The following is a 21,278-nucleotide window of genomic DNA, read 5'->3' on the forward strand; positions in this document are numbered from 1 at the left end:
TATACAATTACTGCACCTCAGCTAACCTGCAACCTGCATTTCATATGCAAATACATCCAAACCTTTTCACATCCAATTAGTTCCATGAATACATTAAATGTGAACAGACAGCGAGTTAATCCTTTTATTCCCTTCACACTGACTTTGAAACATTTCTATTAACCACTTCCTCACTCCCTTGTTCTGCTGTTTGTATCCAATTTTATTCTGTTTATAACCGTGTCAATTTTTTCGACATGCTCGTTTAATATGGGGGGTCTAATTGGCACCAAACACAGGAGTGTCGCTTTGTATAAAATTATGTGGAAAGCACCAACACCCAAGACATTTCTGAAATGATTAGACACTCGACGATGATGAAATGAATGCTGATGGGACAGGTGGACAGGCAGTCTGTATCAGAACACGATCAAAATTCAGGAAATCATTTGAGGCTCCACTTAGTCTGAACTGAAGCCCGATCTGAAAATGGGCACGGAGACCCAAAGAGGAAACTGTTACAACAAAAATAAATAAAAATGCCTCTTCAAATAAAATAGGACCTTTCAGGACAATGTTATGGCGGGTGTGGGAAATCTTTGTTTGGGTTTGAGCATTGAGCCTCGTAACTGCAGCATAAAGTGCTAATGGTTATGCAACCCTCTTTTCTGATGAAGGTAACGGGAGCAATTTGAGACAATGAATTCAGGGAAAAAATATATTACAAACCCATTGGCGTAAGTAGAATTTTTTTCTTTTGCATACTGGTACTAATACTTAGGATATGCTGTGCTGGCAAAGTGATCCAATAATGCAACGGCACTCTAACAGAAAGCACTGCCGAATTGGGAAGCAACACTGTGTGCTCTGATTCCTCACAGGCAGAATTAAATAGAAAATAAAAATGCTTCTCTCACGGAGTGTCACTGACTGTGGGTGTGCATTTCAGCTACAAAATCAAACCCAATCAGGAACAGACAGCTGCAGACATGAGTTGTATGAGCTTGTTATTTTTTCCAATTGGATTAGTCACCTCTTCTGGCCTGTTAAACACACTGGGCCAGTTCAGTGTATTGTGACACTAACGCGTAGAGAAACACCAGTTCGATGTCCTCAGTGCTCCCAAGCCCTCAACACTCTCTCATTATCAAAAAAAAAGCAGCTTCTAACAAAACCTACAGGTGTCGGGTGACAACATATAATTACAGAGCGCATCACACAAGCCAAAGGACCGATTTATAAAGGGTAAAAGCAAGCTGGTCACAATGAGCCACTCTCAGCCGGCTTGCAAGGGGATGGGTCAGAGAGTAACACTGGGGCAAATGAACTGAACATGTGAAAGGGAAACCCAAATAGCTGGAGAAATTGACTCAAAAAATCAGACATAAATCTAACACCATCTAAAAGTAATGCTATGGAATACCGCCCCCCCAACAGTTTGAAATACACTGAACAGAAACTGCAGATGGCATCATTAACACTGAGCCAGACGGTGACAAGGTGCAAATGAGATGTGTAGCTCATGCTGAATGTGCAAGACTGACCTGGTTTTTGTAGATGGTATAACCATCTTTCTCATGCTGTAGGGCTGATCGAAACTCTGCTTTGCTCTCGTAGACACGCGCTACCAGATGGTGGCTGATGAGCAGGGGGAGGGGAAGGAAGAACACAGATTTTCATTCTTGAAACTACTTTATTTCTTTTAAAATCCCAAAGGGATATTCAAAAATAGAACAAAAAATTAACTACATAAAAAGCACATGACAGTAACTGATTACCTCAGGGCAACTTTTAGGGATTTTGCTCCGTGGTATTTTCCATTGATTGCCAGAGCATTCTCCAGGAACCTCAGGGCGAGATCATACTCCATAACACCATGCAATACAAGGCCAATATTACTCTGTAACGAAAGCATAAAGCACTACCTGAGTACATTACTTGCATGAGCGGCAGGTTAGAATAAACTGCAAAAAAGGATCAATTTATTTCAAGGATGTTTTAGATCTCACTGGGTTAAAATCCTGGAAGTCCCTTCCTAACAGCACTGTGGGTGTACCGACACCACATGGACTGCAGAGGTTCATCACCACCTTCTCAAAGGCAATTAGGGATTGAGTAACAAATGCTGGCCCAGCCAGCGATGCTCACATCCCATGAAACAACAGAGAAAAAATTGCCAGGGGTGGGGTGCTGGGGAGAAAAATAAAGTATCCTTTCCATGGGTCTACGATATCACTTACTGCTGAGCAGAAGAGCTAAAAGCTTTGCATCAGGGCATTATTAATATCCTCGTGACAAAAAGGGATTTGATACAGTAATGTAATGGTTACAGTACTGGATTAATAACCCAGGGAAAAATCCCATCATGTTATGATGTGAAACAATAAATCTGGTAACTCATGAGTTAGCCCCAGAATGGTTCACTAATATCCTCCTTGCATGTGCTGGCCATAGACCGTTCAGGGTTAATAAATCAAACTCACCTGCATAAGGATAACTGGTCATAGAGCAACAGATCATCTAAGGTAAGCAGGAAACCAATTGGGTACTTAAGCAGGGAAAGAAGTGACTGGGGCAATATCGATTATGAGTGATTAATGTATAAGTTTAGTGACTGTTACAATAAATATAGGCAGAAGGATCAATTACCCATGGTATAGAGTGGATATTTAGATAAATAATCTGTCAATTAACTGTTCTGGAAAGGATTTGAAAGCAAGTTAAATCATGAGGTCTTTTTGTGAAATGTACCTTTGAAGTAGGCAAATTGAAGTATATAAATAAGTATATAAGTAGTATTTACCAGAGTTAGTTGGAGAGCTTGAAAGAGAGAGAGGAACCTGAAGCTTCTCTTTTACACTATACAGATTGATCACCTAATGCTGTAGTATTAAAGTCTGTTCCATATACCTCACTATCAAGTGTCTCGTGCTTCCTCGAATAGTGTCCTTGTGAACCAGAGAGAAAGGAATTGACTAAATATTGACTCAACAAAAGAGAAGTTGCCATTCCTTACTCAACCTGGTCCATGCATTACTGCATTTTAGTCTAGGTGGTTGACTCTTAAAGCACTTGGGGCAATTAATTCAAAAGGCAGTTCCACCTCAATCTTTAGAGATGGACAATCTGCCTATTTTAATCGTCCATTTCCTGAGAATAAATAATGTGCAAACAAAGCCAGAACTTTGATGGAACAAAGGGGAGTCATTAGGTTCATGCTTAATCACAATGAGGAAACAGCATGATAAAGCCACAGCCAATATTTAGCAAAAAATAAACTACAGTAGTTTCCAATAATGAACACCGAGACCTTCTGATCTATCCAAAGGCCAAAAGCTCAGTCCTGGACTTGAAAACCAACATCAAGATTAAACAAAAACAAAAATACCTAGACAAACTCAGCAGGTCTGACAGCATCTGCAGAGAGGAATACAGTTAATGTTTCAAGTCTGTATGACTCTTCATCAGAACTAAGAAATATAAGCTGGTTGAGTGGGGTGCGACAGGTAGAGCTGGATAGAGGGCCAGTGATAGGTGGAGGCAAAGAGATTGCCAAAGATGTCATAGACAAAGGGACAAAATACCCCTTTGTCCTTTTGTCTATGACATCTTTGGCAATCTCTTCTTTGCCTCCACCTATCACTGGCCCTCTATCCAGCTCTACCTGTCCCACCCACCTCTACCAGCTTATATTTCACCTCATTTCTATATTTCTTAGTTCTCATGAAGGGTCATATGGACTCAAAACGTTAACTGTATTCCTCTCCGCAGATGCTGTCAGACCTGCTGAGTTTTTCCAGGTATTTTTGTTTTTGTTTCAGGTTTCCAGCATCCGCAGTATTTTGCTTTTTATCAAGATTAAACATCGATTTCCAGCCATGCAAGGGGAAATCTTTCACTCTGCTAATGAGGCATCCTTCAATTTCACATGACCAGTCTTGCTGGTTTCCTCCAGACTGCACAGATACTCACATCCAACAGTGCCATTTCTGGATGATCCTCACCATATACCAACAGCAAGAGGTAGCGAGATCGATACAGTAATTTTAAGGCTGTTGAGAGCTGACCATTTGCAAAGCAGTACAGTGCAAGATGCATCTGTAGGGGAGAAGAAGATAAATTGCACTTGATAAACTGCAACATTTACAACTATCTTAAGACATTTTTATACAAATGGTATGGTGCTAAGAACAGCAGACATCTGAGCGTGCAATGTTCTCCACATGTAGCTTTTTCAGTGGGCTATCAGGGCCCACTGGGGGTGGCTTTGCATTTCCTGTGTCAGCAATCATCAGGGCCCATGAATAATTGAGTGCTGGAAAATGCAGAGTTTGTGCCATTTATATGAACAGGTGTTACGCAGGCAGCATGTTTTAAATGTCAACAGAGTGGGACATGACCGACCACCCCTACCCCACCCTGCCCAGAACTTATGCATTACTACTGTACAAGGTAAACATACCACTTACAGTCAACTTGTATAAAAACAGCCAGAAAACCGAGAGTCCTATTTTCTAACCTAGTGTACCACGACAAGTACTCAACCTGTACGGAGCAGTTTTTACTGCACAAGTCAATGTCGTCATACCCAACATCAGATCATTAAGTCAAAAGCCGATGGCTACACAGTCCCACTGCTGCTGTTTTACACCTCGATGATGGTAAATGGTTGACAATTCGATAATGGTGTTTTAATCATTTGAGGATTTCATTTGCAAAAATACTTAACACTTGTTTTTTTAAAAAAGGATTAGGGAAGCCTCATTAGATAAAGGGAAACAGATAAAGTTTAATTTGATTTCTCAACAAAAAAATGAGTCATCAGGGTGTGTATCTCCAGTTTTCTGTATAGTTGAGGTTCCCCAAGGGAACTGAGTGGAGACATTTGCCTCCCCATCACCTTCCTCCCCATAAAATGGGAGGAAAACAAATGGAAAAGTTACACAAAAAGTGTATTTGTTGGAATGGTTTCTTGTTCAGCTAATGGCTCAATGGGTTTTACACAAAGAGTCACGGAGTCTCATAGACTAGGATGGCCCCAGATTCGATTCTCCGATATTGCTAAGTTAGCTGTTCTCAGTCATTGCCACAGCAGAGACAGTACGGTTAACCTCGGCTTCTCTGGGCTACCAAGGGAAATGTTACGCAAGAAAATTGAAGGCTATCTAGCAAGCCGTGTGTGTCCGATCAGATTTGCCAGCGATGCCCACGGTCAATAATCAAATAGCTTACTCAGAATCATTAACGGCCTCATAGGGGAAGTACTGGAAGCTGATTATTATGTGCCCAAGCACAGAGCTAATTATGTTCAGGAGAGGGGGAAATCGGCAAGATGAAACAGCTTTTTATATTTTGGAGTGTAAAGTTGGAATATAAGTCTTTGTAGGATCAGCTATCCAACAAAGAGAGGGTGGGTGGGGTGGGGAGAAGCAAAATGATGGGGAAACCAAAATAGGTTTTAAGGCGGCTGCACTATTTCACCTGGAAAGCAAATCTGTTCATTCTTCAATCAATGAAATCCTGTCACATTTCTTACATCACCCCAGTTTATTTTACTCCAGACTGTACTAAAAGAACAGGACCATATTTTCTTCTGATAGGATTTCTCTTGGAACCGTCTCCCAAACGCAGAAATAAAAATGACAGCTTCACAGGTGGATCGATTCTTTGGCAGGTCATTAAAACTGACAAAAATCCTGTCATAGCAGCATTTAATAGGCAGCCACTGAGTAATGTACCCCACATGAGGTCCTCTTCAATGGGAAGCCTCCCAATGGGCTGATCTACTTCACACCCAAAATGGAAAGCAGCTCCACAGAGAAAATGAACAATGAAGAAAAAGGGTGGGTTTTTTTTGGGAAAAGATGCTTTTTTAAAAAAAAGCAAGACAATAGTCAACAGCAGTTTTCTTTTAAATATAACATTGCATTAAAAAAATGGAAATATATTGAGAATTTTGGGTCCATTGCACGTTTAAACGTCGTCCTTTCCAGTTTGTCACGTTTTTTGCACCATTTAACTCTTCTCGTCTTTTGTATTTCCTCACTAGGGCAACACCGTAGTGAATCGGCATTGTCGCTGCTCCTAAACCACCATATTTTTGTCTACAGTCTAGTGTCCAATATTGCACACGGTATGCCAACTGAGGTCTAAGGCATTATATAATCTAAGGTCTCCCCTCATAAGGCAGAGATCTAAGGTGTCACTCACCATAACCTCTTGGCTTTTATATTCCATACCTCTCGCGACAAAATCTATAATTCAGTGATTTCTCTTGTGTTATAACTGGCTGGATAAGGAAATGACAGCAACTTCCATAACAGACAAGGTGGGCGGACAAATCCTGTTGGGAGTTGTTTTTTTTGGCTAAGTGAATGGACAGTCCAGGACAAAACATTGTAAGCTCTTTAGCTACAAGCATGCATCTCAAGTCCAGCTGACATGAAGGAATTGGGCCCGATGGAGTTCATGAATTCAAATGACCGGTAACTTTGAGGGTGAGAGGAGACTGGGGAGCTAAACCTTTGATGGTTGTCCCAGAGATTTAAAAAAAAATATTTGTAATGATTTGTCCTCCTTGATTACACTGCACTGAATGATTAAGCCTGTTATCAGGAGGGGATTTTACATTTAAATGTTTAAAAAGAGAGTGTTGTGTCACCTACTGACTTCTTTTAGGCCAAACGAACTTTTTCTTGAAACGTCGCAGCTTGATTTCAACCTCTGGGGAATTCCTGCTGTCTTAGTTTATTGTCTAACATACTGTTTGGAATGAATTTGTACTTCAGATACTTCCTGGTGTAATATAGTTGTCAGTAATTCAACATTGTGAAGACAGGCTGCACTGCTGGTGACAAACAACCTCATTCAACTCAGGTTATTTTGTTGTCACTATAATCACACGCAGCAGCTGATAAAATGATATATTCAGATAAAACAGACACAAGAACGATATTTAATAAAAAACCAATATAAGGCTGGAGTACAATATGATCAATTGTAACAGGTGATGGGAGTTACCCTGGTTAGATATGCTGGCATTCCACCAGCACTAGAATGCTACAAAGCCTCAGCATAACAAACATGAAATTCCTAAAGTCTTCATGTCATAGTCTACAGCTGCAACATAACCACACTGACCCTTCTTAAACGGAATGCTCAATAGTTTATCATGTAATTAAACCTGTAGATGCATCGCACAGATTTAACAGCTTGTTTGGAAGCCCATTCTCAACTCTGCTGCATCAGTGAGAGAGACTATACTAATGCATTCACATGTCCCTTAATTTTTAAAAATGTCATTACTTACATATTCCTGGATTGTGTTAGGGTGATCCACACCTAGTGCTCTTTCACTCATCAGCACTGCTTTCTGCTGGTTGCTCAGGGCCTTCAAAAGAAACAGTGAAAATTATGAACTGCAAATACTATGCATTAAAAAAATGTATATACATGGCAAATTCAGCGAGGATCCACTTTCAAGGTAGAACCTCACTGGGTGAGAGGGCAAGTTGGAGGTTGGGGCCGTAACACGATAGCCTCAATTCTCTGATCCACACTCCTGAACATCCATTGCAGTTGGTGAATAGGTTGGAATTATTACTTAAACCCAAAATAACAGGGCTAGCAGTTTTTGAAAATTTGATTACATTCTCCATAACCACCGATAATAATGCATCTTCTATTTATGGACTTAAATTATTTACTAACACTAGCTTTTCTCAGGGAGATGCTCAGCGTGATCGCACTACAAACCCCATTCCTTTGCCGCTGATTGTAATTCCCCTTCCCAGCTGATCTCGGGCTGAACAAAACTATTTACAACTTTAAAGAATTGTTTATTGCCGAGTTCAAAACCATTATGCACAGCAACGCAAAGACTGCCTATTTCTACCTCTGACATTATCCACCTTCAACTGTACCTCAGCCTATTTCCAGAGTCCTCATCTATATCACCTTCATATTGAGCTATTCCAATGCTTTCCTGGCCTGCCCTCCTCCAGGTTCTGTAAACTTCAAAACTGTTGCTCATAGCCTATTCCGCATGATATCAACTCACCTATTGTCAATTCTTATGACCAACACTGGTGCTCAAGTCCCGAAGTGTCTTCAATTTAGAATTCTCATTCTCATTTTTAAATCCCTTCATGGCCTCACCTAACCTGATCTAGTTCCTATATTCACCCCCTAAACCCTGCCACCATCCCCTTCGCCTTTAAAGCGCATGTTAAAATGCACCTCTTAGATCGAGCTTTTGGTCACCTTTCCAAATATCCCCATCTTTGTCTCCGCATTCACTTTTGCCTTATCACACCTCTGAAGCATGTCAGGACTTCATTTATGTTAAAAGTGCCATATATACAAATATTTATTCTTTCATTTGATGTAGCATTGCTGGCTAGGCCAGCATTTATTGCTCATCCCCATTTGCCCTTGAGAAGGTGGTGGTGAGCTGCCTTCTTGAACCGCTGCAGTCCCTGTGGTGTAGGTACACCCACAGTGCTGCTAGGGAGGGAGTTCCAGGATTTTGACCCAGCGACATTGAAAGACTGGTGATGTATTTCCAAGTCAGGATGGTGTGTGGCTTGGATGGGGTTGGTGTTCCCATGCATCTGTTGCCCTTGTCCTTCTAGATGGTAGCAGTCACAGTGTTTGCAAGATGCTGTCTAGGAACCTTGGTAAGTTGCTGCAGTATATCTTGTTGATGGTACACACTGATGCCACAGTGCATCAGTGGTGAAGGGGGTGAATGTTTAATGTGGTGGATGGGGTGTCAATCAAGCGGGCTGCTTTATCCTGGATGGTGTTGAGCTTCTTGAGTGTTGTTGGAGCTGCACAGGTCCAGGCAAATGGAGAGTATTCCATCACACTCCTGACTTGTACCTTGTAGATGGTGGACAGGCTTTGGGGAGACAAGAGGCGAGTTACTCGCCACAGAATTCTCAGTTTCTGACTTGCTCTTGTAGCCACAGTTTTTATATGGTGGGTCCAGTTCAGTCCCTGGTCAATAGTAACCTCCAAGATGTTGATAGAGAGGAATTCAGCGACAGTAATGTCATTGATCTGACCCATTGAGATCTGATCCTCAAGTTGTCACTGTCAAGCCTGTCCTCACACTGACCGGTAAGAAGTAGATAGAATGTAGAAAGATTGGATTTAATCAGTTTTATTCTGCCTATGCCACGGAGGAAGGTGAGGTAAAAAGGAGGCTATTACAGTTTCTTATACTAACCTGGATTCCCAGGTTTAGTCCCACCATATGTAGCTACCCTGCTTCACATTACCTGAGTATCTCATTGTCTTGGGCTGTTTGCGGGACCAGCACATAGTGAGTTAAAATAGCTTTCTGCTGGACCAGGGATACATGCTATAAGTGGGCCTGAGGCAGCGATGAGGAGCTGATAGAATATGTGAAAATCAGTAATCCATGTCTTGATGTTCAGAGATATTGAACTGGTTTCTGTGTTTATGGTAATAAAATGAAGTGGGTCATATAGCCACACAACAGGGTGATTCGAAGCAACCGAGACGAGCTGAATGCACCTTGTTGTCTCCGTGTTGTTAATTCTAATATCACTTATATGTATCTTTGATATACTGTGATTTAGTAGTATGGAATGTAAAGATCAAAGGTAGATTTAGTAAGAGAGTTGTGAGTGAATCACTGTACATTGTACTTGTACTGGATTGTAGAATGTGGAGTGTGATAAACTGGGGAGCACATACTGGAATCATGTGGTGTGATGTCTCATTAGAGTCCTGATTCTGTCATAGTTACAATTAATGCTTGTGCACCGCAGTGTTTAAAATAATGAGACAAAACAGAAGGAAGCAGTCCCAACAACTATGATACAAAACATACACGAATGACAGTGGAGGCCATACCTCATTATAATCACCCATGATGTAATTTAGACGAGCCAGCAGCCTTAGGCAAGCACAGATTTCCACGTGCATTGCTCCATATACATTATTGAAAAGATTTAAGGCCTCGTTGATGAGCTCACATCCCTCTTTTAAGAACCCTGTAAAACAAATATTTTCACCAAATTACAAGATAAGAAACACATTGGAAAGGATGCGCATGGGCACATTGGAAATAGGAGTAGGGGTAGGCTATTCGGCCCCATGCGCCTCCTCCACCATTCAACTAGATCATAGCTGATCTTCTACCTCAATGCCATTTTCCCACACTATCCCCACATCTCTCGATGTCTTTCATCTCTAGAAATCCATTAATCTCAATCTTGAACGTATTCAATGACTGAGGTCCACAGCCCTCTGGGGTCAAGGATGCCAAAGACTCATCATCCTATGAGTGAAGAAATTGCTCCTCACCTCAGTCCTAAACGGCCTACCGCTTAATCTGAGAGTGTGTCCCATGGTTCTAGACCCGGGGGAGGATATTCGACAAACCCTCCTAAATCACAATGTCCTTTGCGAATGAATCCAGGTCTTCACCCCGACCCTGAGCCGATTCAAATGTCACCTCACATGTTGGTCACTCAATCAAGAGATTCCTGATGTCAGTCCCAAATATGCCTCTTGCTCATCATGTTGCCATGCTTGAATTAGTGTTCTGCAGTTACTTTTCCTATACTTCCAAACTTCTATATTTTGAAGGTCCTCTTCTGTTAAGGATAACATTGTCCAACCATTTTCACAACTCAGTCTCTGACATTAGAAATCAAGTCTTTTATAAGTTAAATGGCAAAATTTGCACAGAACAAGTTAAATATGTCAGTTTCCTTCATGTGCGTCAAAATCCATCTCCTCAGCTTTTGAATTAAACTCATTGAACCTACGTGGAAGAGTTCCTAGTTGTTATTGCTTGAATATATTATCTAAACTTCTATAAAAAGAAGCCCGAACAGCGTTACAAGCAATAAATACACAGGAATGAAGTAAACCATGTGTGAGTTGTGATAATTTAGTATAAACGGTTAAAATCAAGGGCTGGGAAGAAAAGGATACTTGTGTCAACACTTTCACTTTTAGCATGGTATGTTAAAGGGGCTAGAGATGACTCTTGGCCATTACTGTCTACGGACCAATTTATTTGCTATTAAACACCACAGATTTCAGTGGTTGACCTTGGAAGTCCTGCTTCAATGCAAGCAACCTTTGAACTGCGTTTCACAATGATTGCACAATGGAATTCTTGAATGGAAAAGTTCCCAATCAATTAGACAGTAACATGTTATATTTTTCATGTTACAATGGAAAGGCATAATTTTACAATGGAGCGTGCGCTTTTCTCACTCACTTTTTCCTGGGATTAATCAATTTGGTTCTTATTACGTAAAGGTAGCTTGGTGATGAGATAGGAATAGTGATGGAGACAGCATCAAGTCCCTCCATGCATAAAAACATAACAGCACCCACCCACTGAGAAGCCAGAGAAACAACCATGTTCCTGCTCGGAGTAGGAATCACAAGATTAACTTCCTCTCTACCTTGTGAAGCGGGATGTTTTGCATCTCTGATCTGCCAAGGCAGAGAGTTTGCCAGATAATTTTAAAAACCTAGTCACCGAAGCACTGCACCAAGGTGGCAGCTGGGAAACATAAATGCACAAAAAAACTGATTTATAACCTCCCTCAATTCATAGATTGAGTCTAATGTTTAGGCATCTAGTAGAATATTATTGATCAAGCTGATAATTATTGCAAAACGCAATACAAGAATCATTTATTTACTTGTATCACTGTGCTACCTCAGCATTACTGTATTGGGTCTTAGCTTATTACTTCAATTTTGATTAACAGGCTCATAAATAGAGAACAGTGAACAGTACAAAGACTAAAAGAGCCCTTCCTGCATGAGTTCATGATGCTTCCTGTCATGCCCAGTAAAGGCATGTCTTATTCATAACTTTACACATGGATTGAGCTCGTATGGAAGCTTCTGGAACTGTCTTTTATTTATTGAAAATGGGCACTGACGAAGTTAAGGTGGCTCCCTAGAGGTCAGGTGACTTCTGCTCATTCAACACAGACGACCAAGCTTCCAGAAAGTTCCAACCGAATCACCCCGAGTGGGGGACCCTCCCCTTGAATGGACATATCCAGACAGCATTCCTCTGTGGAAGCCATGCCTGCCATTGTTTGAAGCTTACCCAAAACACAGAATCAATGTACTCTCAGACTCTATGTCTCCAGGCTTGCAATTTAACAAAAGGAAGCCAACGAGACCAGTTATCCACAAGCTAAGTGTGAAAGACCACCAACTATCTCTTCATGTGTCGTGACAGCTTTGGACTTCCAAACCAATCCGGGTTGGACGATTGCAATATTGGTGATAGGGTCGAAACAGGCTTCAGGTAATGAGTTTTATCTAAAGACTTAGAGACCAGGGCAGTATGCAGAAAAACATTAAAGAGACAACAATTGCAGAAAAGGCAGTGTCATCTTTGCCTTTTAAGAACCATTAGTCATCAGCCAGTATAAGAACCAGACCCTGAAATTAGCTACATGTCATCAAGCAGCCAAAGCACTTCGCCTGTGCCAGTTTCAAAGCTTACCTGAAAACCAACCTCCTAGATACTGGACTGCAAGAAACTTCGCAACCTGCTGCGAGTCCTTCAATTTACAAGACCCACACTTCAACTTTAAATCATCAAATCCATTCAAGAAACTACAGGCAAATTGAAATTGCAAATCAGAGACTGAGTTAATTGTAATCTGCAAAAGTGCACTACCTTTATCTGTAGCCAATCTTTCGTGGTGTATGAGCGCGCGTCTGCCATCGCATTAATTCGGGGTAAGTGAGTGAGAATAAATAACCTTGTTTTAAACTCTCAAAAGCTTGCTACTGAATTATTTAATTGGAATACGCACTCCAAGGGTTAGAAATAGCACACCTCTTTCCATACCACCTGTAATCAGTATGTTTTGTAAGATAGCACATACTTTTTGTCCATGACACTACACTGCGGATACTGACCTTGTTGGACTTTAGCTTGTCCACTTTGGAAGAAATGGAAGGCATCAGATGCTTTGGGATTCACATGTTTTACAACTGGGAAGATGTTGAGGATATCCTCCTCTGTAAAGGTTGGTCGGTGACGACTATCAAAATTGTACTCCTTCAGCAGAATCTACAAAATCAAAAGCTTTTGATCAGCATAATGCAGCAAGCTAGGGTCTAGAAGAATGCTGGAAAAGACCTTAAAAGTTACACCATCTCTCATTCGTTAGCAACGTAACCCAAGAAATACCAGAGAGCATAAAAGACCAAAGCTCTCTCTTTCTTGCACATTAACTCTCCCATCACAATTTCCAACCTAACAAGCCCCATGGGGGCTTTGCACATGCCAACTTTTCCAAACACTTAATCACTTGAAGTAAACTACCTCTTTTTGATATATTTTAAATTCCCTTTGCACCAATTTTCAGTGCTCCAATTTCAAAAATTTCAATAATTTACCTAATCTGAAATGGATATCTAATAATACTCCTACACATAATTCCTGCCAATTTCTTCCATTATAGTTTCCTCTATCTGCATTTATAATGGAAACTGTCAATGTAAAAACTTGTTAGGTCATTATTATACCCTCTCCCCACTTTACCAAGGCGACTGGATTACATTTGCCTGCCCACATCCAACTATTTTGAGCCTTCTAACCTTGCTTCACCTGAGGCTAAATTTAATTTAAATTCCCTTATGCAATGCCCTGAAGTTTGACTAGTAACATTTTACACACTTTGATAATATCACCCCTTAACTACATTCTTTCTAGGCCGAATCTTTCCTCACCATTCATCTTTAGCAGTAGCATTTTCCTCTATATGTCTCAGTCGTGGCTTAGTTGTTAGCAGTCTAAACACTGAGTCAGAATGTTGCAGGTTCAAGACCCGCTCCAGGACAGAGCAAAGCCATCTATGCTGACTCTACTGTGCAGCACTGACAGAGTGGGACTCAGTACTGAGGGAGAGAGAGAGAGTCCTTCGGATGGGATGTTAAACCCTTTCAAATGGATGTAAAAGATCCCATGGCATTCTTTCAAAGAAGATTTTTAGCTTCCAGTCACTCAGTGATCTTAACTTGTATATTTACAGCTTGAAATAATTACAAGCCAGACTCCACTCTCAATTGACACCACCCGTATGCCCAGTGTCCTGTCCAATATTTACCCCTCAATCAACATCACAAAAATAGATTATCTAGCGATTATCGCATTGCTGTCTGCGGGAGCTTGCTGTTGTCAATTTGGCTTCTGTGTTTCCTACATTACAACAGTGATTACACTTCAAAAAAGTACTTCTTGGGCTGTAAAGCACTTTGGGATGTTCTGTGTTCATGAAAGGTGCGATATAAATGCAGTTAAACAAAAAAATGCCTATATTTTATTTGGCCTAGCAATCAAAACGGGCAGATTTGATGGTATTTTCTTGCTTTGAGGTGCTCAGCTCTTGGCGGGACAGAGTTTCACCGTCTTCCCTCTGTGGCTAGGCAGCAACAGTGGCAAGCTATTTAACCACAGGGGAAGCGGGGAGACATCACAGGCATACCTGATCAACATCCAAAGTCCACACATGTGCACTTGCCTGCGATCCAATAGTGATCAAAAATGGACCGACTCTTTCATCCCCTCCCCAACCATGGGTGCTGATAATTCAGCACAGGCCACAAGCTAAACGCAAGGTCATTTTCCTGTCAGGACTGGTACAACCAACTTTCACATTGAGCACTGCAGTTACTATTTTAGCCCTGCTATCAGGCCAATGCGCATTCGTTTTGTCCTGCTTCAAGCAACTAAACTAAACAATACAAATGTAATTTGCATGATGAAGCAATTTAAAATTTTTAGCTTATTATTAGTCACTTATTGATCTTCACTCCTACATTTGCTGGTTGAAATAATTACAAGCCAGACTCCATTCTCAATTGACACCATCCTTAGGCTAAACCTTTGTAAAATTGGTTTGGCCTCTGCTACTGTAGTGTATCCAGTTCTGGGCATCATACTTTAGGGGGGGTTGTCAAAGTCTTGCACAGAGTGCAGTGGAGATTTACTCGAATGATACTAGGGACTTCAATAATGTGCAGTGAAGAGCAGAGCTGGGTTTGTTCTCCTTAGAGCAGAGAAGGTTAAAGGGACATTTCATAGAGATGCTACAAATTTTGAAGTGTTTTGACAAGAATAAATAAAGGAGAAACTGTTCTACTGGCCGGTGGGCCGACAACCAGAGGGCACAGATTTAAGGTAATTGGCAGAAGAACTATGGGAAATGAGAATTTTTTAACACGATGAGTTATGATCTGGAATGCGCTGTCCGACAGGATGGTGGAAGCAGGTTCGATAAGCATATACTTAAAAAAACTAAAACCATTATAGGGTTATGGGCAGGAACAGGGGAGTGGGAATAATTGGGTGGCTCTTTCAAAGAGTTGGCACAGGTGTGATAGACAGATGGCCTCTTTCCCTGCTCTTACCTGTATACCTGACTTCACACAGATCTCTCTCAAGAGGCTGATTTTCTGTAGGCCATACTTCTCTACAGCCTGATCCACGCTCTCACTGTATGAAAGAGAAACACAAACATTATACACGGAGTCCAAACATTCATTATGGGCAATAAACCGAGCAGTCAAAAGAACTTTGCAGGTCTCTTTACATAGACAGCTAATTCTGAGTATATCGGATCAGACGGATCACTAAACCCTGTGCGATGCCCAATTTACAGGCCCCTGCTCACAGAACATTGCCTACCAGATACAAACATGCAAATTGACTTGCTTCTTTAACTCTTCAAAATGCCATTAGGAGGCTCATTAAAAGTGTTACAATTTAAAATAACAAGTAGTATTTAATATGTAAAAAGAAAATACTTTAAGTCCTAATGAACCAAAAAAATCGCTAATTCATACATTGATGCTAAAGTCTAATTAGACTTGCATACAAGTTACTGAACCGAAATGCTATGTGAGGCTGAAGGCTGGAACAACGAGGGTGTAAGGAAGCCTCGGCTACTCTCTCATATCATTGCTGGTGGCGTGGGAGCGGGAGTGGGAGTTGCAAAGGAAAACAAAATAAAAATGTTTTCCATGTTGCATAGAGCTCCCCTGGTTTGGTGAAGAGTTAAGTTGTCCTCTGACATGGGCCTTAAAATTGGCCTCGGACTCCTGAGCTCAGGGGGGGAAAACAAAAAGCTTGAATTTCTGCTCCTGGTCCAGTTAGCCCTGCATTAAAATTCAGGTTTGTGCAGCTCAGAGTAAGGGCTGCATTAGGCTCGGTTGTGAAGTCCCCAGGAGCAACTAGCCTGCCAACACCCAACTGTACAGGCTGACAAACTTGGGTATTGTGCAGACGGGCTGCCAGCAAACGTGCAACTGTACCCCAGGGCAAAAATCAATGCCTTCAGAAAGAAAGAGTAACCTAAATATCTAACTGGGAAGTGACATCTTTAGCAATTATACCACAGTGTGAGGTGCCATGGCCTGCTTATGCAGCTGCTAAATGCAGCTCTGTCTTTCTAACATACACCTCAGTTCTCATTATCTGTACCAGTCTATACTGAAGCTGAAGTAGCTCCTGGTCTCATTGCTGATGTTCTTCCAGAGTTCCTGAGGGGTCGTGCTGGCCCAGGCTGTATTGTCTGTGTTCCCCAGGTGCCGGGGCTTCCTCTTGTTCCTCTTTTTCTTCGAGACAAGCTCATCAGTAGGAAGGTGAGCAATGGGGTTTGGGAAGGAACTGAGGAAGCAGTTGAGGAAATGGCTTATGGCAACAGACAGACCAGAAAGCTCCACTCCCTAAAGCAGGCAGGAAGACAAAAAAGTTGGAAAAAAATTATTTTTGGGACCTTCCAACATGGATACATACAAAATTGATGGGGCAGAGGAAAGATCAGCTGGTTCATCAATCAAGCCTGGCTCACGCGATGATGGCCAGGCCATGATGACTAAACATAATGTTTTTGCCTCCCCCACCGCTCCCTGCTCACCCCCATAGCCATATAATCTCCGGGGAAAGGCAAATAAACAGAGAGGGGGAAAAGAAACAGCCAATCAGAACAAGAATACTCTGGAAATTTCCTCTCTGACTCCTTTCGCTGATCAAAACCAGGTCAGGGGATCATCTGAGCCAAGGGTTAATCTGCAAAGACTTAAAGATAGTTTCAAAATTTCACACTGCAACAACAAAACAACAGCAAAAGTGTATGCACACGACCCTGGTTTGACCTGTGCACCTTGGCTGGGGAATTTGTATAAAGCCGTATCGCTAGACCATGCGAGACAGCGATCAGGAAGGAAGTGTATATTGCTGCTGGGGATGGTGATGACACTAAACAGTGAATCCTGAAGCTTCCATAGGCGGCTCTGCTGCCTGTGCTATCTTAAGGGTCCTGCTTTTTTTTTTTATAAAATCGATTAATTCATTATTCCAGGGAATGAGTGTGGCCCTGGCAAGGTCAACATTTATTGCCCATCTCTAATTACTCTTGATCACCTTCTTGAACCGCTCCACTGCAGTCCATCGTAGTGGTTTTTGATACAACTGAGTGGCTTGCTAGGTCATTTCAGAGGGCAGCTAAGAGTCAACCACATTGCAGTGGGTCTGGAGTCACTTGTAGGCCAGAATGGCAGGTGCCCTTATCTAAATGGCATTAGTGAACCGGTGGGTTTTTTTTGGGCAATCTGGTAGTTTCAGGATCACCTCTACTGATATCAGCTATTATTGAAAGATGTGCAGAAGAGCAACAAATAAAGGGTTGAATTAAACTTCTTGATGGAAGCTCTCTTTGGCTGTGTGGACTGCTGAACAATTTCGAGAGGGAGTAAATCAAGAAAAGAGGGAGAAAGATTTTTTTTTATTCATTCACGGGACGTGGACATTGCTGGCTAGGCCAGCAACTTCCTTTTACTGCCCATCCCTAATTGCCCTTGAGAAGGTGGTGGTGAGCCACCTTCTTGAACTGCTGCAGTCCATGTGTTGTAGGTACAGCCATAATGCTGTTTGGGAGGGAGTTCCAGGGTTTTGACCCAGCGACAGTCAAGGAACAGCGATATAGTTCCAAGTTACAATGGTGAGTGGCCTGGAGGGGAACTTGCAGGCGGTGGTGATCCCATGCATCTGCTGCCTTTGCCCTTCGAGGTGATAGAGGTCGCTGATTTGGAAGGTGCTGTAGAAAGATCCTTGATGAGTTACTGCAGTGCATCAGTGGTGGAGGGCGTGAACATTTAAGGTGGTGGATGGGTTTCCAATCAAGCAGGCTGCTTTGACCTGGATGATGTCGAACTTCTTGAGTGTTGTTGAAGCTGCACTCATCCAGATAAGTGAAGAGTATTCCTGACTTGTGCCTTGTGGATGGTGGACAGGCTTTGGGAAGTCAGGGGTTAAGTTACTCATTGCCAAATTCCCAGCCTCTGACCTGCTCTTGTAGCGACAGTATTTATATGACTAGTCTAGTTCAGTTTCTGGTCAGTGATGGTAATGACATTGAATGTCAAGGGCATATGGTCAGATTCTCTCTTGTTGGAGATGTTCATTGCCTGGTACTTGTGTGGCATGAATGTTACTTGCCACATATAGCCCAAGCCTGAATATTGTCCAGGTCTTGCTGCATATGGGCACGAACTGCTTCAGTATCTGAGGAGTTGCGAATGGCGCTGAATATTGTGCAGTCATCAGCGAACACCCCACTTCTGACTTAATGATAGAGGGAAAGTCATTGATGAAGCAGCTGAAGATTGTTGGGCTTAGGACACTACACTGAGGAACTCCTGCAGTAATGTCCTGATGCCCTATATGGAGCAGTAGTAGTGTTTAAGCCAGAAAGGTATTTGCTATTGAAGAAGGCATTCACATCCAATGCAAGCAGTACTAAAATTAGCTAACATGAGGCCATTCGGCCCACTGTGCCTGTGCTAGCTCTTTCCATGTACCATCCACCAATTTCTTAGCCTCTAGCCCTATTTTCAGACAGCACAGGGCTAATGCAGATGCTGTATACATTACACTGCCATTACATGCCATGCCCAGGAACATAGGAGCGGGAGTAGGCCATTTAGCCCCTTGATTCTGTTTAAGGGAATCATGCCTGATCTGTGCCCCAACTCCAGCCCCAGTTTAAAGCTCACTTTTACATTTACACTTCCCCCAGGAGAAAATTTATGAACTTGCTCTTACCTGAAGGTATATTTTGAAGATATGTTTAGCAGATCGGGTGATTAATTCAGTCACTCCAAGTTTCTGTAGTGTTTAAAAGAAAATTGAAAGCACGTTCATTAATAAAAATATTGTGCTGTATACTGCTTTGCATGACTACACACAAGATTACTGTTGTGTACTCAGATTAATTTTAGTTAATGGTTCCTGGTTAAATAAAAAGTTTATGTCAGCTGTCTTTTAGAGATTACATCAATAGTATGTTATTAATTACTAAAACAAAAAGCAAAAATACATACGTAAATGTGATCCAACTGCTGCCGAGCAAGACTCTTTGAAACCAACTCTTCTATCTTGGCCAGGTAACGGATGTTAATGCCCCGCTGATGCATGGCTTCTGCCAATGTGGCACCGTCCATCGGAAGCACAGTGTGATCAACACAGTCTTTTATCTAAACAAACAACACGTACGTTCTTCCAGGTCAGGTACACGCAGGCAATGTTTGAATAAGGCTGAACAATCCAAAAGCTCATATGAAGAGACTGTCTGCAAAAGCCACGGGGAGTTGAGGAAATTCTGAGCTCAACTGATAAACGTTCTGTATATTCAATCACCTCATCATAGACTTAAAAGCAGTTCTAGACATTCAGCTGATCAAGGGATATTGGGCTTAAAAAAAAAGGGCATCCGTCTAATTTGAATAAATCAGTGTCGTATCAGAGACTGAAAACATTCGTAACCAGCTAACTGCCTGAGTCCAGACACTTTTGGAAGCCAAATATTTGGCTACTTCAATTAAAAAAAATTGAGTTGCTTGATGCACAACTATTTTGTTTTTCTCTTTTCCCACTCTCTTCCTTTAGCTGAAGCACAAGAGGACAGAGCAGGTCACACATGGCTCTCCAGGACATGCTTCTCGGGGGACCAGGTTGAGAGTGGCATAGGGCAGCAGGCTGTCTTGTACTTCCTTGGCCAGGAAAGGTGATTCGGGTGGGGAATATGTTTTAAATTAGTGGAGAAGGAAAGGAAGCACGCGCACACACACACACACACACACAACATCAGTGTCCTTCAACCCATCAAAATGGGGAAAATGAATTTCTCCAACGATTTTCGACACAAATAACAACAGCCTTAATGGGATTGACCTAATCATACGAGGCTGAAGTAAAAGCAAATTAGTTGTTTTGCAATTGGGTTGTGCGTCTGCCCAGCAGAAATTCATAACATAGCAGAGTTCAGTTCTCACCAATGATGGAATCTGGCAGGAAACCAGGAATGCAGCCGCATCTTTCAATAATTGCTTCTGTTTCTGGAGGTCTTCACAATTGGGATCGTGGAAACGAACACCTGTGATAAGCAAATGCCATCATGAGCAAACATGCTCTGTATTATATGTAAAACAAGACATGGTGTCAGAAACACAAGGCTTAACAACTTAGTACTCCTATAACAATCATTACATTAAACAGCCCCTTTACACATGGTGGGCAGCAAGTGAACACCAGGCAGAGGGGAGAAAGGGAGATGACAAAAGCACAGTTAAAAAAAAAACACACCAATTTGCATTGATAACACCTTTAATGTAGAAAACCATGCTTCAAAGAAGAGATAAGAAGCAGGCACCAAGTCTTTGTAAGAGACAACAGATGGTTAAAAGCTTAGCCTGAGATGTTTAGATTAGGCTTTTCGCACAGGGGCTGGGGAGGAACAATTATATCTTCCAAATGTCACAAATGGGTTTCTCAATATTTCATAACTCCCAAGTAAACAATTTAAGTATATATTAAATTACAGTGCTATGCAATGACAAACTTTTAAAAAAAACTCAAGCTGTTTCTTAAGTGGCATTTAGTACTTTTTAATGAATGTAAGTACGTTATTTTGGGTTCTGAAATAGACAAAGCAGACAAATTAAAGTAAAATCAGTCAACACACTCGGAGCTAAAACGTCAGAAACATTTCCTTGAAACGTAGAAAATAGGAGGAGTAGGTCATTGAGCCCTTCGAGCTGCTCTGTCATTCAATATGATCATGGCTGATCCTCTGCCTCAATGGCCATACTCCCAGATTCTCCCCAGACACCTTTAGAGTTCAGAAATCTATCTATTTTCTTCTTAAAAATATATTCAGTGACTTGGCCTTCACAGCTGTCGATGGAAGAGAATTCCATAGGTTCACCAC

General features: G+C 41.7%; 1 protein-coding gene across 3 annotated transcripts in view; it reads right to left on the minus strand.

The window, feature by feature from the left end:
* cluha (clustered mitochondria (cluA/CLU1) homolog a) overlaps positions 1 to 21,278 on the minus strand; it is a 106,826-nt gene that overhangs the window by 8,911 nt on the left and 76,637 nt on the right. For all 3 annotated transcript variants that reach the window (XM_041197204.1, XM_041197203.1, XM_041197202.1), the window contains exons 13-23: positions 20,344 to 20,444; positions 19,393 to 19,545; positions 19,115 to 19,177; positions 16,493 to 16,737; positions 15,421 to 15,505; positions 12,925 to 13,078; positions 9,865 to 10,004; positions 7,289 to 7,369; positions 3,952 to 4,077; positions 1,758 to 1,879; positions 1,524 to 1,617 (exon numbers count right to left, since the gene is read on the minus strand). In XM_041197204.1, coding sequence (XP_041053138.1) covers positions 1,524 to 1,617; positions 1,758 to 1,879; positions 3,952 to 4,077; positions 7,289 to 7,369; positions 9,865 to 10,004; positions 12,925 to 13,078; positions 15,421 to 15,505; positions 16,493 to 16,737; positions 19,115 to 19,177; positions 19,393 to 19,545; positions 20,344 to 20,444 — 1,364 coding nt within the window. The remainder of the gene's footprint in view (positions 1 to 1,523; positions 1,618 to 1,757; positions 1,880 to 3,951; positions 4,078 to 7,288; positions 7,370 to 9,864; positions 10,005 to 12,924; positions 13,079 to 15,420; positions 15,506 to 16,492; positions 16,738 to 19,114; positions 19,178 to 19,392; positions 19,546 to 20,343; positions 20,445 to 21,278) is intronic.

The sequence above is a fragment of the Carcharodon carcharias genome, chromosome 10 (assembly GCF_017639515.1).
Source record: "Carcharodon carcharias isolate sCarCar2 chromosome 10, sCarCar2.pri, whole genome shotgun sequence".
NCBI classification, from domain to species: domain Eukaryota; kingdom Metazoa; phylum Chordata; class Chondrichthyes; order Lamniformes; family Lamnidae; genus Carcharodon; species Carcharodon carcharias.